The sequence below is a fragment of the Tachyglossus aculeatus genome, chromosome 23 (genome assembly GCF_015852505.1).
Source record: "Tachyglossus aculeatus isolate mTacAcu1 chromosome 23, mTacAcu1.pri, whole genome shotgun sequence".
NCBI lineage: Eukaryota > Metazoa > Chordata > Mammalia > Monotremata > Tachyglossidae > Tachyglossus > Tachyglossus aculeatus.
The window spans coordinates 35261760-35281745 of NC_052088.1; the positions used below are offsets into that span (position 1 = coordinate 35261760).

At 52.7% G+C, this 19986-nt stretch overlaps 1 protein-coding gene across 3 annotated transcripts; it reads left to right on the top strand.

The window, feature by feature from the left end:
* The first annotated feature begins 2762 nt into the window (after window positions 1-2762).
* Window positions 2763-16951, top strand: FST (follistatin). Of its 3 annotated transcripts, none has more exons than XM_038765640.1 (6): window positions 2763-2929; window positions 6851-7042; window positions 8219-8437; window positions 10793-11017; window positions 14612-14842; window positions 15742-16951. In XM_038765640.1, the coding sequence occupies exons 1-6, from the start codon at window positions 2848-2850 to the stop codon at window positions 15822-15824; spliced, it is 1032 nt and encodes a 343-aa protein (XP_038621568.1). In that variant the 5' UTR covers window positions 2763-2847; the 3' UTR covers window positions 15825-16951. The 3 variants fall into 3 exon arrangements, with proteins under 3 accessions (XP_038621568.1, XP_038621569.1, XP_038621570.1); XM_038765641.1 differs by having other exon boundaries at window positions 15719-15815; XM_038765642.1 differs by having other exon boundaries at window positions 15410-15781.
* The last annotated feature ends 3035 nt before the right edge of the window (window positions 16952-19986 follow it).

Sequence of the window (19986 nt, forward strand, 5' to 3'; positions counted from 1 at the left end):
AGAGAGGGAAGGAAGAAAGGAAGGTGGGGAAGAGGGAAAGAGAGGAGAAGAGGGAAAAGAGACAGGGAGGGAGGAAAGGAAAAAAGGAGGGAAAGACGAAGGGAGGGAGGGAAGGAGGAAAGCGGAGGAGAAGGGGGAGAGAGCTTTCAAGGGGTGGTGAGAAACTCTCCTACACATAGAAAGGAAGAGGGAGAGAGAGAGAGGGAAGGAAAAAGGAAGGTGGGGAAGAGGGAAAGAGAGGAGAAGAGGGAAAAGAGACAGGGAGGAAGGAAAGGAAAAAAGGAGGGAAAGATGAAGGGAGGGAGGAAGGGAAGAAAAGGAGGGAAGGATAAAGGGGGGAGGAAGGGAAGAAAGGAGGTGAAGGATGGGAGGAGGGGAAGGAAGGAGGGAAAGATGAAGGGAGGGGAAGGAAGGAGGGAAAGGGGAGGGGAGGGAAGAGGGGGAAGAAAGGAAGGGGGAGGGAAAGAGGGAAAAGGGGAGGGAGAGAGGGAGGAGGAGAGGGAAAGAGACAGGGAGGGAGGAAAGGAAAAAAAGGAGGGAAAGGGGAAGGGAGGGGAAAGGAGGGAGGCGGGGGAAAGCAGAGAGAGGGTGGAGGAGGGAGGGAAAGAGTAGCCTGGACTGTGGCAGATCCCCAGGGGTTCCTGAGTTGGCCCCAGGCCCCCCAGCCTCCCCGCCCCCCGGGCCCGGCCTCCCTGCCTCCCTGCCTGCCTCCCTCCCCGGCCCAGCGGGGCCAGCGGGCCTGCCCTCTGGGCGACCGAAGTCCTGGCAGGTGCCTCGCCCTCCGGCCGGGTGATTCATGGCCCACTTTCCCAGCGGGCCCGGGGGGCCGTCTGAGCCCCCCGGCCACCCAAACAACTGTCTCCTAATATTAGCAGGCCGCACTCCGGCCGGCCTCCATTGGAGGCCGCCCAGACAGATCCCATTGTAAGGGGATCTTTTCTGCGCAGATTAGCACTATCTCCAGCAGTTGGTGGAAAAAAATCTGTTATCGCCGAGTTATTTGCAGTTGTGGACGGGCGAGGGGGGCGGCACGAAACCAGGGCCAAACACTAGCCCCGGTGACCTGCGAAAGGCCCAAGGAATCTGTCTGCATATTTCACCGTCTGTCGTCTTTCGGGGGGCGGGTGGAGAAAGAATAGGCATTTTAAAAGGGAGCTTTTTTGAATAAACAATCATCTCGCATTTTCCGTTAAGTAATCGTTTTGTATAAAAGGAAATATCGCCTACTCAGTTTCATTCAGCGGTGCCAACAATATTATAAACGAGAGACCGCCAAGTTGGGCGAGCTAACGCAATGGGGCCGGAGACGTGCATTCGCGATGTTGCAATCTTCTTTATTTCCAGGGAGGGAAGAGGGAGGGAAGAGGGAGGAGAGACCCACACCGGGAAGAGGAGAGACGGAGACACAGAGGGAAGAGACGGGAAGGGCCAGAGACAAAGGCAGAGGTGGGGAGGCAGAGATAGAAAGACGGGCAGAGACTGAAAGGACGGGCAGAGATAGAATGACAGAGGCAGAGACAAAAGAAGACATAGAAAGACAGGGGCAGAGACAGAAAGACAGGCAGGGATAGAAAGACGGACAGAAAGACAGGCAGAGATAGGAAGACGGGCAGAGGCAGAAAGACAGTCAGGGATAGGAAGACGGGGGCAGAGACAGAAAGACAGTCAGAGGTAGAAAGACAGTCAGAGTTCGGAAGACGGGGCAGAGATAGAAAGACAGTCAGACACAGAAAGACAGGGGCAGAGACAAAGGCAGAGATTAGAAAGACAGTCAGAGATAGAAAGACAGGGGCAGAGACAGAAAGGCAGAGGCGGAGAGACCGGCAGAAGCCAAGACACCCCAAGGAGAGAGATCCGCAGAGACATAGGCCCAGGGGCAGAGACAGGCAGAGACACCTCCCCTTCCCCATCTCCCGGGGGAGCCCATCAGAGATCTCCTCCTCCTCCTCCTCCTCCTCCTCTTCTTCCTCCTCCTCCTCCTCCTCCTGGTCCTCCGGCGCCCAGGGTCCGGGGACACGTAGCCCCGAGGTATTCCAACTTTGGGGGGGGAGGGGCTCGTCCCGGACGGGGAAACTGAGTCCTTGCGGGCCTCCCCATCCCCAGCCTGGGCGGGCAGCAGCGAGCCGGCCCTGGGGGCGGGTGGGGGGCGGAGGGGGTCCCCGGGGAGGGGTGTGGGGGTGTGGGCTGGAGCCGGGGGGCCCTCTGGGTGGTCCCGGGCCCCCGCCCCAAGTCCCCCCGCCCCGGGGTCTCCTCCCCTTTCCCGGCTGCGCAAAGGCGAGCCCAAATGGCCCTGGTTTCCCAGATGCCAACCGGGATTGGGGCGCACCTCCACCGGCTCCAGGGGTGGGGGGGAGGGGAGGGGAGGGGGGTGTCCGGCCCGGGAAGGGAGGGGGGAGGGGGTGGGCAACTGGGGGGAGGGCGGGCGTCACCTGATTCCCACCCACCCAACTTTGAAAACTCTTCCCCACCCCCGCAGCCCCGCGCGCTCTTACGCGCAGAGACGGGCAGCCACAGACCCACAAACACACACGTCCACACTCTCCCGCACCCCGGGCTCACACCCAGACCCCCACACAGACACACACACACGCACCCCCCACACACGCACACACAGGCTCCCGCCCCGGGAGACCGCCCACCGCAAACGCTGAGACCCCCATGGAGGTTTAAAGGCAGGCTGCGCCCGGAGCCTCTGCGCGCTTTTTCCGCTCCCTGTGGGCGCCCCCAAGGCCAAGGCCCCCCGTGCCCTCCCTGCCCCCCGCAGACGCGCCCCCGCACCCCGACCCGCACGCGAGGACGCCCGCGGACCCGCTGGCCCGGCTCGCCCGCTCGCTCGCAGCCCCGAGGATGGTCAATCGGAAGAACCAGCTGGGCATGTATTTCCTCCTGCTCCTACTGGGCCACCTCCTGGAGGATCGCTTTGCCCAGGGTGAGTGCGGTTGATGCGTCCTGGGGGGACCCCCCGAGGGGTCGGAGAGGGGGAGAGGGGTACCCCGTCTCGTCCTATCCCGGAGGGACCTTGAGGAAGGAATTTGGGGGGTCCCCCGTCCCCAAAACCAGCTGGGCATGGATTTCCTCCTGGCTGCTCTGGGCCACCTCCTGGAGGATCGCTTTGCCCAGGGTGAGTGCGGTTGATGCGTCCTGGGGGGACCCCCCCGAGGGGTAGGAGATGGGGAGAGGGGTACCCCGTCTCGTCCTATCCCGGAGGGACCTTGGGGATGGAACTGGGGGGGTCCCCAGTCCCCAAAACCAGCTGGGCATGGATTTCCTCCTGGCTGCTCTGGGCCACCTCCTGGAGGATCGCGATACCCAGGGTGAATGGAGTTCTTGCGTCCTGGGGGGACCCCGAGGGGTCGGAGATGGGGAGAGGAGTCCCCCTCCGGCTCGTCCTATCCCGGAGGGACCTTAGGGATGGAATTTGGGAGGTCCCCAGTCCCAAGAAGCAGCTGGGCATGGATGTCCTCCTGGCTGCTCTGGGCCACCTCCTGGAGGATCGCGGTGCCCAGGGTGAGTGGAGTTCTTGCGTCCTGGGGGAGACCCCGAGGGGTCGGAGATGGGGAGAGGGGTCCCTCCGTCTCGTCCTATCCCGGAGGGACCTTGGGGATGGAATTTGGGGGGTCCCCAGTCCCAAGAAGCAGCTGGGCATGGATTTCCTCCTGGCTGCTCTGGCCCACCTCCTGGGGGATGGCTTTGCCCAGGGCCAGTGGAGTTGTTGGGTCCTGGGGGGACACCCGAGGGGTCGGAGATGGAGAGAGGGGTACCCCGTCTCGTCCTATCCCGGAGGGACCTTGGGGATGGAATCTGGGGGGTCCCCAGTCCCCAAAACCAGCTGGGCATGGATTTCCCCCTGGTCTTTTTGGGCCACCTCCTGAGGGATCGCTTTGCCCGGGGTGAGTGGAACTGTTGAGTCCTGGGAGGACCCCAGAGGGGTCAGAGATGGGCAGGGGGGTCCTCTGGACTCGTCCTATCCCGGAGGGACCTCGGGGATGAAATTTGTGTGTGGTGTGTGTGTGGGGGGTGGGGGGGGGGTGTTCCCAGTCCCCAAAACCAGCTGGGCATGGATTTCCTCCCGGCTGCTCTGGGCCACCTCCTGGAGGATCGCGGTGCCCAGGGTGAGTGGAGTTCTTGCGTCCTGGGGGGACCCCAGAGGGGTCGGAGATGAGGAGGGGGTTCTGGAGGGGCCTTGGGGCTGGAATTGGGGGGTGGTCCCCGCCCCAAGAACCAGCTGGGCATGGATTTCCTCCTGGACCTTTTGGGCCACTCTTTGGGGGATCGCTTTGCCCAGGGTGAGTGGGGTTGCTGCGTCTTGGGGAGACCCCCGAGGGGCCGGAGATGAGGAGGGGGGTCCCCACGTCTCGTCCTACCCCGGAAGGACCTCGGGGCTGGAATTGTGCAGAGGGGGTCCCCGTCTCTCCCCCACCCTCAACCCCGGCGGGGGCACCGGGGCTGCAACTGGGGGGCGCCGGGCGCAACCCCCTTTGCGCTCCCTGGAGAGGTTTGGGTGCCGGCCGGGGCGCTCCCCTTCCCGGGGCGTCCTCTCCAAGCCCCCCGGGATGTCGTAGCCCCCGACATCCCGACCCCCCGACATCCCCATTCCCCGCCATCCCGCCCCCCCGGACCTCGGGAAAAGGGTTTTCCAGGGGAGGAAGCCAAGGGGAGGGTCCACGCCTCCCTCTGGAGCTGAGAAAGTGGCCCCAACTTTCCAGGGCGGGCCGGGGGCGACCCCCCACCCACTCATTCCCCCGGCCTGGCGCCTCGGCCGGACCCCGGACTCTCCCGGGAATTTTCCGGGGGCGCCTCGTGGAGCTGGGAAGGCGGGATTACGGGAAGGGGTGTCTAGAGGGGGGCTTGTTTGAGGGACCACGGAGGCCCCCGGCGCGACCCCCCTTGAGTCCGCTTTGGAGAGAGCCCCTGCCCAGCTCGCGCCCAGGGCCCTGCAGCCGTTCCTGGAATAATTAATGATAATAATGATAATAATAATAATGCTGGGGTTTTTTTAAGCACTTACTATGTTCCGAGCACTGTTCTAAGCGCTGGGGTAGATACGGGGTAATCAGGTTGTCCCACGTGGGGCTCACAGTCTCAATCCCCATTTTACAGACGAGGTCACTGAGGCACCACGAAGTGAAGTGACTTGCCCAAAGTCACACATCTGGCAAGTGGCAGAAGCGGGATTAGAACCCATGACCTCTGACTCCTAAACCCGGGCTCTTTCTACTAAACCACGCTGCTTCTCTTCCTTTGTAGAGACCCCCTGCCCAGCTCGCATTCAGAGCCCCCGGCCCCCTTCTCCCCACCCTCCAGAGACCCCTGGGATCCTCCCCTCCCCGGCCGGGTGGGGGGTGAGAAGTCAGAAGGTTCCGGGTTCTAATCCCGCCTCCGCCACATGTCTGCTGTGCGACCTTGGGCGAGTCACTTCACTTCTCTGGGCCTCAGTTGCCTGGTCTTAAAATGGGGAATAAGACTGTGAGCCCCAAATGGGACAACCTGATTACCTTGTATCTGCCCCGGTGTTTAGAACAGTGGATGTCACATAGTAAACACTTAACAGAAGACCATTATTATTATTATTATTATTATTATTATTATTATTATTATTAAATATCCCCAATCCTCGGGGGCTTCAGGATGGACCCATCCCGCTGCCTCCTTTCCATTTTTCACAAGTGCCTTGGGTTAGTGGGCTTTCGCCCCCTCCCCTTGCTTGCCTCGCCTCCTTCCTGAGCCTGGAGGTGGGCTACAACCTGCACCGGCTGGGGAGTCTTGGGGGTCGTGGGGGGTCGTGAGGGGGCCTGGGGGGAGGGTCCGGCCCGGGGAGAAAAATCACCAGTGTGGGCCCTAGGCCAGCCACGTGTGGTGTCTGGCTCACTGGGAACTGGACGCTGCTAACCTTCTCTGCCCCTATTCCCCACTGGTCCTTGTTTTCCACCTCCCTCCCGTTCCACCTTGCTCCTGCTCACCCTCCAACTTGCTCCCTCTCACCCTGACTCATTGCTCCTGCTTTCCCTCCAACCTGCTCCTCGCCTTCCTTCCTGACGAGACGCTCTCTCTCTCTCTCTCTCTCTCTCTCTCTCTCTCTCTCTCTCTCTCTCTCTCTCTCTCTCTCTCTCTCTCTCTCCCCTCCTCTCTCTCTCTCTCCCCTCCTCTCTCTCTTCCCCCCTTGCTCCTTCCCTCCTTTGTCCATTGCTCCTCTCCTTCCCACTTGGCTCCCTCTCTCTCTCTCCCATCTTACTCCCCTCGTCTCTCCCTTCCCCCTTGCTCCTTCCCTCCTTTGTAAATTTCTCCCTTCTCCCACTGCTCCTCTCCTCCCTTGTCCATTGCTCCTCTCCTTCCCACTTCTATCTCTCTGTCTCTTTCTCTCATCTTGCTCCCCTCTTCTCTCCCTTCCTCTGTTGCTCCTTCCCTCTTTTGTCCATTTCTCCTCTCCCTCCTATCCGGCTCCCCTCATCTCTCCCTTCCCCCCCTTGCTCCTTCTCTCTCTCATCCATTGCTCCTCTCGCTCCTATCTTGCTCTCTTCCTCTCTCCCTTCTCCCGTTGCCCCTTCTCTCCCTCTTCCATTGCTCCCTTCCCCCGTTGCCCCTTCTCTCCCTCTTCCATTGCTCCCTTCCCCCCCCCCCCCACATTGCTCCTTCTCTTCCTCTTCCATTGCTCCTCTCCTCCTTCCCACCTCGCTCCTTCTCTCCTCTCCCACCTTGCTGCAACCCTTTCTCCCTCACTGGACACCCATCCTGGTCTCTCTCCTGGGCCTCCCTTCCTGGCTCCCCCTTTCCCACCCGTGACTCTCTGTGGGATCCTCCTGGCCTGTCCCCCCTCTTCCTTCCCACACCCCGTCTTCCCGCCCCACTGCAGCCGGTAACTGTTGGCTCCGCCAGTCGAAGAACGGACGATGCCAGGTGTTGTATCGGACGGAGCTGAGCAAGGAGGAGTGTTGCCGCAGCGGGAGGCTCAGCACCTCCTGGACGGAGGAGGATGTCAATGACAACACGCTCTTCAAGTGGATGATATTTAACGGGGGCGCTCCTAACTGCATCCCATGCAAAGGTACGGCGACACATCCCCCTGCCCACCCAACCCTCTCACCCAATCGGTCTCTCCAACCTACAGAGAAGCAGCGTGGCTCAGTGGAAAGAGCCCGGACTTTGGAGTCAGAGGTCATGGGTTCAAATCTCGGCTCCACCAACTGTCAGCTGGGTGACTTTGGGCTAGTCACTTCACTTCTCTGGGCCTCAGTTCCCTCGTCTGCAAAATGAGGATTAAGACTGTGAGCCCCTGTGGGACAACCTGATAACCTTGTAACCTCCCCAGTGCTTAGAACAGTGCTTTGCACATAGTAAGTGCTTAATAAATGCCATCATTATTATTATTACTTCTTGAGCACTTACTATGTGCAGAGCACCTTATCAGTTGTTCTAGTGTGCTCTCCCAAATAATAATAATAATGGTATTTGTTAAGCGCTTACTATGGGCCAAGCACTGTTCTAAGTGCTGGGGGAGATACAGGGTAATCAGGTTGTCCCACGTGGGGCTCATAATCTTAGTCCCCATTTGGCAGATGAAGGAACTGAGGCCCAGAGAAGTGAAGTGACTTGCCCAAAGTCACACAGCCGATAAGCGGTGGAGCTGGCATTAAAACCCACGACCTCTGACTCCTAAGGCCAGGCTCTTGCCAGTAGGCCACGCTGCTTCTCTAAGTGCTCAGTAAGCACCCAGTAAGCGTTCAATAAATACAACTGAACCAAGGAATGAACTCAGCTCTTGGGAGAGGACCGTAGGACAATAAACAGACACATCACCCACCCACAACAAGCTTGCCGGGTGTATCGGCGGGACCCCCGTGTGGATTAACCGGGAAGCAGAGAAGCAGCGTGGCTCAGTGGAAAGAGCCCGGGCTTGGGAGTCACAGGTCGTGGGTTCTAATCCCAGCTCCGCCACTCATCAGCTGTGTGACTTTGGATAAATCACTTCACTTCTCTGGGCCTCGGTTACCTCATCTGTAAAATGGGGATGAAGACTGTGAGCCCCACGTGGGACAACCTTGATTACCTTGCAACCCCTCTGCCCCCCCAGTGCTTAGAACAGTGCTTGGCACATAGTAAGCGCTTAACAAATACCAACATTATTAGTATTATCCCCGAGCGGATCTCTCCTGCGCCAGAAGCAAACCCCCCTCCCCAGGCCCCCTTGCATTAAAACCCGCTGCCTCTTCCCGACTCCTAGAAACGTGCGAGAACGTGGACTGCGGCCCGGGGAAAAAGTGCAAGATGAACAAGAAGAACAAGCCCCGCTGTGTTTGCGCCCCGGATTGCTCGAGCGTCACCTGGAAGGGCCCCGTGTGCGGCCTGGATGGGAAGACCTATCGGAGCGAGTGCGCCTTGCTGAAGGCCAGGTGCAAAGAACAGCCCGAGCTGGAGGTCCAGTACCAGGGGAGTTGTAAAAGTAGGTCTGCGTCCCCTCCTCACCCCCCTCCGGGACCCCTCCCACCTTCCCAAGGCCCTAACAAGACCATTAGGCCCCATTTTCCATTTCCTGGTATCTGTTTAGTACTTACCACCTCCACCGGACTCTGTACTAAGTGTCTGGGAGAAGACGACAGCGTCGGCAGATAACGCTGACCCCCGAGCTTGCATGGGGACGATGGGGAACTGAAAGGAATTTTGAGTTTGCTTGTTTTTGGGTTGGAAGGGTATTGAACAGAGAAGCAGCGCGGCTCGGCGGAACGAGCACGGTCTTGGGAGTCACGGGTCATGGGTTCTAATCCCAGCTCTGCCGCTTGTCAGCTGTGTGACTTTGGGCATGTCACGTAACTTCTCTAGGCCTCGGTTCCCTCATCTGTAAAATGGGGATTAAGACTGTGAGCCCCACGTGGGACAACCTGATGAACTTGTATCCCCCCAGTGCTTAGAACAGTGCTCGGCACAGAGTAAGTGCTTAACAAATGCCATTATTATTATTATTATTGTTGAATAATCATAGTGGTGGTATTAAGTGCTTACTGTGTACGAGGCACTGTACTAAGCACTGGGGTGGATGCTAGCAAATTAAATTTTTTTGTTAATTGTATTTATTATTATTAATAATAATAATAATGGTAGTCACACTGGGGTGGATGCTAACAAATTATGTTTTTGTTAACCACATTTATTATTATTATTATTAATAATAATAATAATAATAATGTTAGTCATTAAGAGCTTACTATGTGCCAAGCACTGTTCCAAGCACTGGGGTAGATACAAAGTCATCAGGTTGTCCCACGTGGGACTCACAGTCTTCATCCCCATTTTACAGATGAGGTAACGGAGTCACAGAGAAGCGAAGTGACTTGTCCAAGGTCACACAGCAGACAAATGGCGGAGTCAGGATTAGAACCCACATCCTCTGACTCCCAAGCCAGTGCTCTTGCCCCTAAGCCATGCTGCTTTTGCAGCATGGCTTTGTTGAGCGCTTACTGTGTGCAAAGCACTGTACTAAGCGAATTCGCTATGTGCCAGGCACTGTACGCCCTGCTGGGGTGGATACAAGCAAATTAAGTGTTTGCTACGGGCCTGGCACTGACCTAAACACTGGGGTAGAAACAAGTTAATCAGGTTGGACCCAATCCCTGTCCCATACGGAGCTCACGGTCTTCATCCTCATTTTACAGATGAGGGAACTGAAGCCCAGAGAAGTGAAGTGACTTGCCCAAGGTCACCCGAGCATACAAGTGGCAGAGCCGGGGTTTGAACCCAGGTCCTTCTGACTCTCAGGCCCGGGCTCTGCCCACTAGGCCGCACCACTTCCGGGGACCCAAAATGACTTTACTTTCCACATCCACGTGGTGATTCCTGTATGTTCAAGTCCCACATTTAATAACAATAATAATCGTAACAACAATAGCACTTGTTAAGTACTATTAAGCAGCACATGGCATAGCGGAAAGAGCCTGGACTTGGGAGTCAGAGGACATGGGTTCTAATCCTGCCTCTGCCACTTGCCTGCTATGTGACCTCTGTGCCTCAGTTCCTTCATGTGTAAAATGGGGTTGAAGCCCCATGGGGGACAACCTGATTACCTCATCTCTACTCCAGCGCTTAAAACAGTGCTTGGCACACAGTAAGCACTCAACAAACACCATCATCATTATTATTATTATTAGGTGCTTACTGTGACCAGGCACTGCACTGAGTGCTGAGAGATTCATTCATTCAATCATGTTTATTAAGCGCTTACTGTGTGCAGAACACTGTACTAAGCGCTTGAGAAGTACAAGTCGGCAACATATAGAGTCGGTCCATTAATCAGGTTGGACACTCTCCGTGTCCCATGTGGGGTTCACGCTCTTGCCCCCCCCCCCCAACTTATCCAGATGAGGTCACTGAGGTACAGAGAAGTGAAATGACTTGCCCGATGTCACACAGCAGACATGTGGCAGAGCCAGGAGCAGAACTTAAGTCCTGCTGAATCCCAGGCCCGGGTGCTAGCCACTGGACCACACTGCTTCCCCATCTCCCCACCCTCCCTTGTCTCCCAGGGTGGGCTCCACGCAGCCGGTTCATCTGCCCTGCCTCAGTGGAAAAAGCACGGGCTTGGGAATCCCGGCTGCGCCACTTAGCTGTGTGACTTTGGACGAGTCACTGCACTTCTCTGTGCCTCACTTCCCTCACCTGGAAAATGGGGATTAAGACTGTGATCCCCACGTGGGGCAACCTTGATTACCTTGTAACCCCCCCCAGAGCTTAGAACAGTGTTTGCTACATAGTAAGCACTTAACAAATACCAACATTATTATAATTATTATTATTATTATTCCAGAGACCTGTCGGGAAGTGTCCTGCACAGGGAGCGCCACATGTGTGGTGGACCAGACCAACAACGCCTACTGCGTGACGTGTAATCGGATTTGCCCGGACCCTCCCTCACCGGAGCAGTATCTGTGCGGGAATGATGGACGAACTTACTCAAGTGCTTGCCACCTGAGGAAAGCCACCTGCCTGCTGGGCAGATCGATTGGATTAGCCTACGAGGGAAAATGTATCAGTAGGTATCGGATTGGGGGGCCAAAGGGGGAGAGAGACAGAGACGCTTACAATAGCCAGCTGGGGTTTGAGGGGCGTTGAGAAAAGAGACTAGACAACACTCCTAACCCCATTGGCTCCGCCAAGCAGAGAGTTTTTTCCCTTTCTAGAGCTCTTCTGCCTCCAGGGTGATCCAAGGAAGCAGTTGCCTTCATGAACTAATAATAATGATGGTATTTGTTAAGCCCTTACTATGTGCCAAGCACTGTTCTAAGCGCTGGACTGGTGGCGCATGCGCTTTTCTAGACTGTGAGCCCGTTGTTGGGTGGGGATTGTTTCTATCTGTTGCTGAATTGTACTTTCCAAGAGTTCAGTACAGTGCTTTGCATACAGTGAGCGCTCAATAAATATGACTGAATGAATGAATAAGCGCTAGTAAGAGTGCGGCCCAGACTTTTTTTTTTAATCAATCAGTCATCAATCAGTGGCATTTATTGAGCACTTACTATGTACAGAGCACTCTGCTAAGCACTGGAAAAGCTGTTTGAGTTTTTTAGTTATTTTGTTTGTGGCATTTGTTAAGTGCTTACTGTGTGCCAGGCACTGTAATAATAATAATAATAATAATAATAGCATTTGTTAAGCACTGACTAAGTTCCAGACACTATAGTAAGCACCGGGGTGGATTCATTCATTCATTCAATCGTATTTATTGAGCGCTTACTGTGTGCAGAGCACTGTACTAAGTGCTTGGGAAGTACAAGTTGGCAACATATAGAGACGGTCCCTACCCAACAATGGGCTCACAGTCTAGAAGGGGGAGACAGACAACAAAACGAAACATGTGGACTGGCGCCAAGTCATCAGAATAAATAGAAATAAAGCTAGAAGCACCTCATTAACAAAATAAATAGAATAGTAGATATATGGCCTAATCATCCCCATTTTGCAGATGAGGTAACTGAGGCATGGAGAAGTTAAGTGACTTGCCCAAGGCCCCTCAGCAGACAAGTGACAGAGCTGGGATTAAAACCCATGACCTTCTGACTCCCAAGCCTGGGCTCTATCTACTATGCCATGCTGCTCCTCCATTCATTCAGTCCTATTTATTGAGTGCTTACCGTGTGCAGAGCACTGTACTAAGCTCTTGAAAAGTACAATTCAGCATCCTCTACAGCCTTAGACTGTACTAAGCGCTGGGGTAGATACAAGATAATCAAGTTGGATGTAGTCCCACTTGGGGATCACAGTCTTCAAACCCAATGTACAGATGAGGGAACTGAGGCCCACAGAAGTGATATGTCCAAGGTCACCCAGCAGACAAGGTGGCGGAGCCGGGATTAGAACGATCCACTAGGCCACACTGCTTCTCGCTCAACTGGAATTTTTGCAGGGACCAAGTAAAAATGCCCCCATCTGAGTGATAAAATTGCCCTCTTGGAGAGATAAAACTGCAAATCGGTGAACACTGAAACGTTGATGTAGCTTGTGTTGTGGAATACTTTTCACCATAATAATAATAATAATTATGGTATTTGTTCATTCATTCATTCATTCAATTGTATTTATTGAGCACTTTCTTTGTGCAGATCACCGTACTAAGCACTTGGGAAGTACAAATCGGCAACATATAGAGATGGTCCCTACACAACAACATTCTCGCAGTCTAGAGAGGGATTTGTTAAGCGCTTACTATGTGACGAGCGCTGTTCTAAGCCCTGGGGTAGATACAGGCTAATCAAGTTGTCCCATGTGGGGCTCACGGTCTTAACCCCCATTTTCCAGATGAGATAAGTGAGGCCCAGAGAAGTTAAGTGGCTTGCACAAGGCCACAAATCAGACAAGTGGTAGAGCCGGGATTAGAACCCACAGCCTCTGACTCCCAAACCCGGGCTCTTTCCACTAAGCCACGCTTCTTCTCCGTAATAATGTGGTATTTGTGAAACACTTCCTATATGCCGAGCACGGTGTTCAGCCCTGCAGTAGAAATAAGAAAATCAGGTCAAACACAGTCCCTATCCCACTCGGGTCCCTGAGTCTCTGATGCGGGGAGGGAGAGCTGGAAGTTAATCCCCATTTTAGAGATGGGAAAACTGTTTTATTGTTTCACGTTGAGACGTCTGGGATGAGGATCCTCCGGCTGATCTCACTGAGCCCAGACTGTGAAATAAAAAATGCCTCCAGAATCCAAATCCGAAGGCTAGCATCTTATTCGGGCCCTGGTGACTTTGGGGAAACTGACTTCTGTCAGGTAGGATTCTTCCTCCGGCCAAAAGACCCCAGGAATGGCAGACTGGGCAACGAGAAGCCCCGGGTTCTTTTGGGATCTTTAGTGAGGGAAAGAACTCGGTCGGACGGTGGTATTTATTGGGCGCATCCTGTGTGCAGTGCACTGTACTAAGCGACGGGGAAAGTACAGTACAGTAGAGTCAGCGCATGTGATCCCTGCCCTCAGTCTCAATGGAGAGATGGATGTTAAAATAAATTATAGGTTGGGGCAGCGGGAGAAGAGAAGTAGCATAGCTTAATGGCAACAGCCCGGGCTTGGGAATCAGAGCTCATGGGTTCTAATCCCAGCTCTGCCACTTGTCAGCTGTGTGACTTTAGGCAAGTCACTTAACTTCTCTGTGCCTCAGTTACCTCATCTGTAAAATAGGGATGAAGATTGTGAGCCCCACGTGGGACAACCTGATGACCTCGTATCTACCCTAGCATTTAGAACAGTGCTAGGGTATAGAACCCTATACCCTATAGAACATAGGGTATAGAATATAGGGTATAGACTATAGAACATAGAACATAGTAAGTGCTTAACAAATACCATCATTTTCACTATTATTATTATTCTCTGTGCCTCAGTTCCCTCATCAGTAAAATGGGGATGAAGACTGTGAGGCACACATGGGACAACCTGATGACCTCATATCTACCCCAGCTCTTAGAACAGTACTTGGCACATACTAAATGCTTAACAAATACCGTCACTATTAGTATTATTATTATCATTGAGAATAATAATAATGACGGTGGTGATGATGATGATGTTTGTGAAGTGCTTAATACCGTCACTATTAGTAGTATTATTATCATTGAGAATAATAATAATGACGGTGATGATGATGTTTGTGAAGTGCTTAACAAATACCGTCACTATTAGTATTATTATTATCATTGAGAATAATAATAATGACGATGGTGATGATGATGATGTTTGTGAAGTGCTTACTACGTGCCAGACCTTGAACTAAACGCCGGGGTGGAGACCAGCAAATCATCCCCATTTTACAGATGAGGTAACCAAGGTACAGAGGAGTGACGTGTTTTGCCCAAGGCCACGCGGCAGACAAGTGGCAGAGCCAGTTGGGATGGACACGGTCCCCGTCCCACTTGGGGCTCACGGTCTCAATTCCCATTTTACGACGAGGTCGCCGAGGCCCAGAGAAGGGGAGTGACTTGGCCCAGACAATTAGAACCCATGACTTTTGATCCCACCCCCGGGCCCGAATTCGATCCACTAGGCCATCGGGCAGCTAGAGGAGAAAGGCCCGAAGGCGCCGGAGGGCGGGCGAAGAGGCGGGAAGCGGGTTGGACTCATCGCCGACGCTTTATTTCATAGAAGCAAAGTCCTGTGAAGACATCCAGTGCAGCGGAGGGAAGAAATGCCTGTGGGATTTCAAGGTCGGCCGGGGGCGGTGCGCGCTGTGTGACGAGCTGTGCCCCGAGAGCCGGTCGGACGAAGCGGTGTGTGCCAGCGACAACGCCACGTACCCCAGTGAGTGCGCCATGAAGGAGGCGGCCTGCTCCTCGGGTGTGCTACTGGAAGTCAAGCATTCCGGATCGTGCAACTGTAAGTGAGATCTTCTAGGTCGCGAAGACTTAAGCCTTCAAAAATAAGCACATCCCTCCCCACCGCCACCCCCTTCCCTTTCCCGGGCACCCAGATTTCTCCGGGAATCGGGAGGTCGAGGGCCGGCCACCCAGGCAAGCGACCCACGGTATTTATGGAGCGCTTACTGTGTGCAGAGCGCTGGGCTGAGCGCTGGGGAGCCCCCCGCACCCCCTTCCCCTTCGGCCCCCCAAAGAGCTTACGGTCCTCCTCTCTATCAAAGCCATCGACGGAGGGATGGCCCTGAATACCCGTGAGGTTCTGATTTTTCAGACAGTTCATGTTATCGGCTTCGGGTTGCCTCCGCGAACACCTCTCTAGCTGTCTGTCCTAGTTCGTTTGCTTTAATGTGCTTCGCTGTTGGCTTTATTAACGCTTGGATAGAACCTAACCCCATAAATTAAAAGAGAAAAAACAGCTCCGTTAGCCCCTGGGGCTCTGAGCTATGCAGCGGCCTCTTACTAACTCTGATTGAAGAACGCAAAATAGTTAGCCCAGACCACAAGTGCGCTTTTTATCTGATTTCAGGAATCTGCCAATAAACCTGAGCCATTGATTCTCCAGAACTTTCTGCCGTTCTTGACTTCATAGATGAATGTCGTGTGTGTGTGTGTGTGTTTGTGTGTGTGTGTGTGCGTGTGTGGGCGTGGGTGTGTTTTTGTTTGTTTGTTTGTTTTTTCAAAAAAAACCCGAAACCTACGGCATAACCACGGACGCCACAGAGCGTCTCACTACGAGTCCTCGTAAATGCAACGCTGTATCGTGGCTGTTTCAGAGGGCTTTAAAAACATGCACTGAGCTGCTTCTGCGCTGTTGTTGTCCTTCTTTAAACAACAGCTCCCCTATATTCCCCCATCTAGCCATAAACGAAGACCCCGAGGAAGAGGATGAAGATGAAGATCAGGACTACAGCTTCCCTATATCTTCAATTCTAGAGTGGTAAACTCCTCCCTCCCCGTTGGAAAATAGCCCTTGGGCAACAAAAAATCAGTGTCCATATTGTAAATAAGTGTATGCTTATTTATTTGGGGGGGGACGGAACCCACAAAAGGAGCTCAGCCCTGCAGACTTTCCACAAGGTGCCTTCTCACGCTGACTTGAGAGGGAGAGGAAATCCAGTGTGAAGTCTCCAGGACGAGGCCCCTAGTTGAGGCGCTAGACCTTTATTTATACTGTGTCATGTTTTATAATTTATACCGAAAATGTCCGGTTGACTGTACACCTTGTTTTTTGAAGAAATTTATTCTTTAAAGGAAGAGCAGTTTGTTATTTATTGTGAGGTCTCTTGCTTGTAAAGTAAAGCTTCGTTCTCCCAAACCGTTTTAAGTTCATTCCTCCATGGCTCGCCCATCCCACCTGTCCCCTTCCGTTTCGCCGACGTTCGATCCTTCTCCACCTTAACCGAACTTGCGTGTCAGACGCCGTCGGGTTTATTTATTGGATTCTCTGCCGCCAGTTCTGTATATACACGATCCCTCGGGGTTTTGTTTACAAGGAATCTTGACTGACCAAAAAGCACCCTGACTGACTCAGATGTAAGATGCCAGCGGGGTCATCTTTGAGGAAAAGCCCCCTTCGCTTCCGCCCCTGGCCCGCGACGGGGCCCATTTGTGGAGCGGCAAAGATGCGTGGGTCCAAATCAGTGAAATCTGTAGATGATTCAAAAGCGCCCTTGATAATAATAATGATAATGATGGTATTCGTTAAGCGCTTACTATGTGCTGAGCACTGTTCTAAGCGCTGGGGGAGATACAGGGTAATCAGGTTGTCCCATGTGGGGCTCACAATCTTCATCCCCCTTGATCAGTACGATGGTGGAGGGGTGGTGGTCATGCCTTCCCTTCATATTCTGACCCCCCGAAACTCTCGTGAGGAGTTTCCATGAAGCTGGCCCCCGCTGGACTCTTTCAATTAGTTCTTTTTCACCACCGTGTCACCAAAAAGAGGTATATCAAAGACTTCTCAGTTCAAGTTTCTTGCTTTTCATAATACTTTTTTTCTGATGCAATTTTATATTTTCAAACATGGCAAGTTAAATATAAATTCATTTAAATATATAGTTTTGTACTTTTCTACCATGTAAATGTGCAATGTATATAAAAGTTATAATGTGTATTTGTAAATAAACGAGGAGTGAAAAATAAAAAAAAATTTAAAAAATAGAGGTGGATTTCCCTTAACCGTGGCTTCGGTCCCTGATCTTGTAGAAGGGATTGATGGGGGGTTTGAGGATCCGGGGTGGAACGTCACCTGCCAGAACTAACAGGCCATGGCAACCGAATCCCTAAGGGATAATGGGTAATAATAATCATAATTGTGGTATTCGTGAAGTGCTTACTACATGCCACACACCTTACTGAGCACCCGGGTGGAGATAAGCAAACCAGGTTGGACCCAATCCCTGTCCCACTTAGGGCTCACGGACTCAATCCCCATTTTCCAGATGAGGGAACTGAGGAGAAGTGAAGTGACTTGCCCGAGGTCACTCGGCAGACAAATGGGAGAGTCGCAATTAGAACCCAAGACCTTCTGATTCCCAGGCCCGGGCTCTAACCACTAGGCCACGCAGGTCCCATGAGATGGAAGCCTAAAGAGAATCCGGTCACAATGGCTCCAAATCCATCTTGGAGCAAATTGATGGAATTTGTCGAGCCCTTACTGTGTGCAGAGCACTGTGGCTTGGGAGAGAACAATAGGGTTAATAATCAATCAATCAATCAATCAATCGTATTTATTGAGCGCTTACTATGTGCAGAGCACTGTACTAAGCGCTTGGGAAGTACAAATTGGCAACACATAGAGACAGTCCCTACCCAACAGTGGGCTCACTGTCTAAAAGGGGGAGACAGAGAACAGAACCAAACATACCAACAAAATAAAATAAATAGGATAGAAATGTACAAGTAAAATAAATAAATAAATAAATAAATAGAGTAATAAATATGTACAACCATATATACATATATACAGGTGCTGTGGGGAAGGGAAGGAGGTAAGATGGGGGGATGGAGAGGGGGACGAGGGGGAGAGGAAGGAAGGGGCTCAGTCTGGGAAGGCCTCCTGGAGGAGGTGAGCTCTCAGCAGGGCCTTGAAGGGAGGAAGAGAGCTAGCTTGGCGGAGGGGCAGAGGGAGGGCATTCCAGGCCCGGGGGATGACGTGGGCCGGGGGTCGACGGTGGGACAGGCGAGAACGAGGTACAGTGAGGAGATTAGCGGTGGAGGAGCGGAGGTTGCGGGCTGGGCAGTAGAAGGAGAGAAGGGAGGTGAGGTAGGAGGGGACGAGGTGATGGACAGCCTTGAAGCCCAGGGTGAGGAGTTTCTGCCTGATGCGCAGATTGATTGGTAGCCACTGGAGATTTTTGAGGAGGGGAGTAATATGCCCAGAGCGTTTCTGGACAAAGATAATCCGGGCAGCAGCATGAAGTATGGATTGAAGTGGAGAGAGACACGAGGATGGGAGATCAGAGAGAAGGCTGGTGCAGTAGTCCAGACGGGATAGGATGAGAGCTTGAATGAGCAGGGTAGCGGTTTGGATGGAGAGGAAAGGGAGGATCTTGGCAATGTTGCGGAGCTGAGACCGGCAGGTTTTGGTGACGGCTTGGATGTGAGGGGTGAATGAGAGAGCGGAGTCGAGGATAATAATCATGGATGGGGAACACAGACATCCAGTCGATAGTATTCATCGAGAAGCAGCGTGACTCAGTGGAAAGAGCCCGAGCTTTGGAGTCAGAGGTCATGGGTTCAAATCCCTACTCCGCCAACTGTCAGCTGTTTGACTTTGGGCAAGTCACTTAACTTCTCTGTGCTTCAGTTACCTCATCTGTAAATTGGGGATAAAAACTGTGAGCCCCCCATGGGACAACCCGATCACCGTGTAACCTCCTCAGCGCTTGGAACAGTCCTTTGCACATAGTAAGTGCTTAACAAATACCGTTATTATTATTATTATTGAGACTATCAGGGTGCAAAGCACTGTACTAAGCAGTTGGGTGTACAATAGTTGGTAGAGATGATCCCTGCTCTTGAATGTCCAGGAAGAAATAAATTAAAGGAAAAGCAACCAAACATAAGAATCTGCATGAGTTCTGGGTGTCTAGAGAATACCCAATTGTGTCGGTGTATTGTATTCTCCCAAACGCTTACTACAGTGCTTTGCACACAGTAAGTGCTCAATAAAAACCACTGATTCCTTGATTTATGCAGTAAGGAGGAGAAATAGTGTGGGGGGATGAGAGATGAGTCAGGGAAGGGCTTCGGATGGAGATGAGATTTTCATAGGGATTTAAATAAAAATAATACTAATAATAATAATGGTATTTGCTCAATGCTTACTATGAACCAAGCACAGTTCTAAGCACCGGGGTAGTTACAGGTTAATCAGGTTGGACACAATATTCCCCATATTTCCCCAGTTCCCCATATTTCAAATGAGGGAACTGAGGCCCAGAGAAGTGAAATGACTTGCCCAAGGTCACACAGCAGACAACTGGCAGAGCTGGGATTAGAACCCAGGTCCTTCTGACTCCCAAGCCTGGGCTCCATCTACTAGGCCACACTGTGGGGAGTGCTCAATAAATACTGATGATTTATTGATTGATGCAGGAGGGAGGGGAAATAGGGTGGGGAGATAATAATAATAATACTAATAATAATGATGTTATTTGTTAAGTGCTTACTATGTGGAAAGCACTGTTCTAAGTGCTGGAGAGGTTACAAGGTGATCAGGTTGTCCCACGGGGGGCTCACAGTTTTAATCCCCCTTTTACAGATGAAGTAACTGAGGCCCAGAGAAGTGAAGTGACTTGCCCAAAGTCACACAGGTGACAGCTGGCGGAGTCGGGATTTGAACCCATGACCTCTGACTCCTAAGCCCGGGCTCTTTCCACTGAGCCACGCTGCTTCTCCTGATGCGGGGTTAGTCATTCATTCATTCATTCAATCATATTTATTGAGCGCTTACTGTGTGCAGAGCACTGTACTAAGAGCTTGGGAAGTACAAGTCAGCAACATATAGAGATGATCCCTACCCCACAATGGGCTCACAGTCTAGAAGGGGGAGACAGACAACGAAACAAAATATGTGGACAGGTGTCAATATTAGATATA

Coding starts and splice junctions, on each gene's coding strand:
- FST (XM_038765640.1), top strand. CDS start 2,848: ATGGTCAATCGGAAGAACCAGCTGGGCATGTATTTCCTCCTGCTCCTA. Junction 11,018..14,611: donor CTACGAGGGAAAATGTATCA/GTAGGTATCGGA, acceptor TTTATTTCATAG/AAGCAAAGTCCTGTGAAGAC. Junction 14,843..15,741: donor GCATTCCGGATCGTGCAACT/GTAAGTGAGATC, acceptor TCCCCCATCTAG/CCATAAACGAAGACCCCGAG.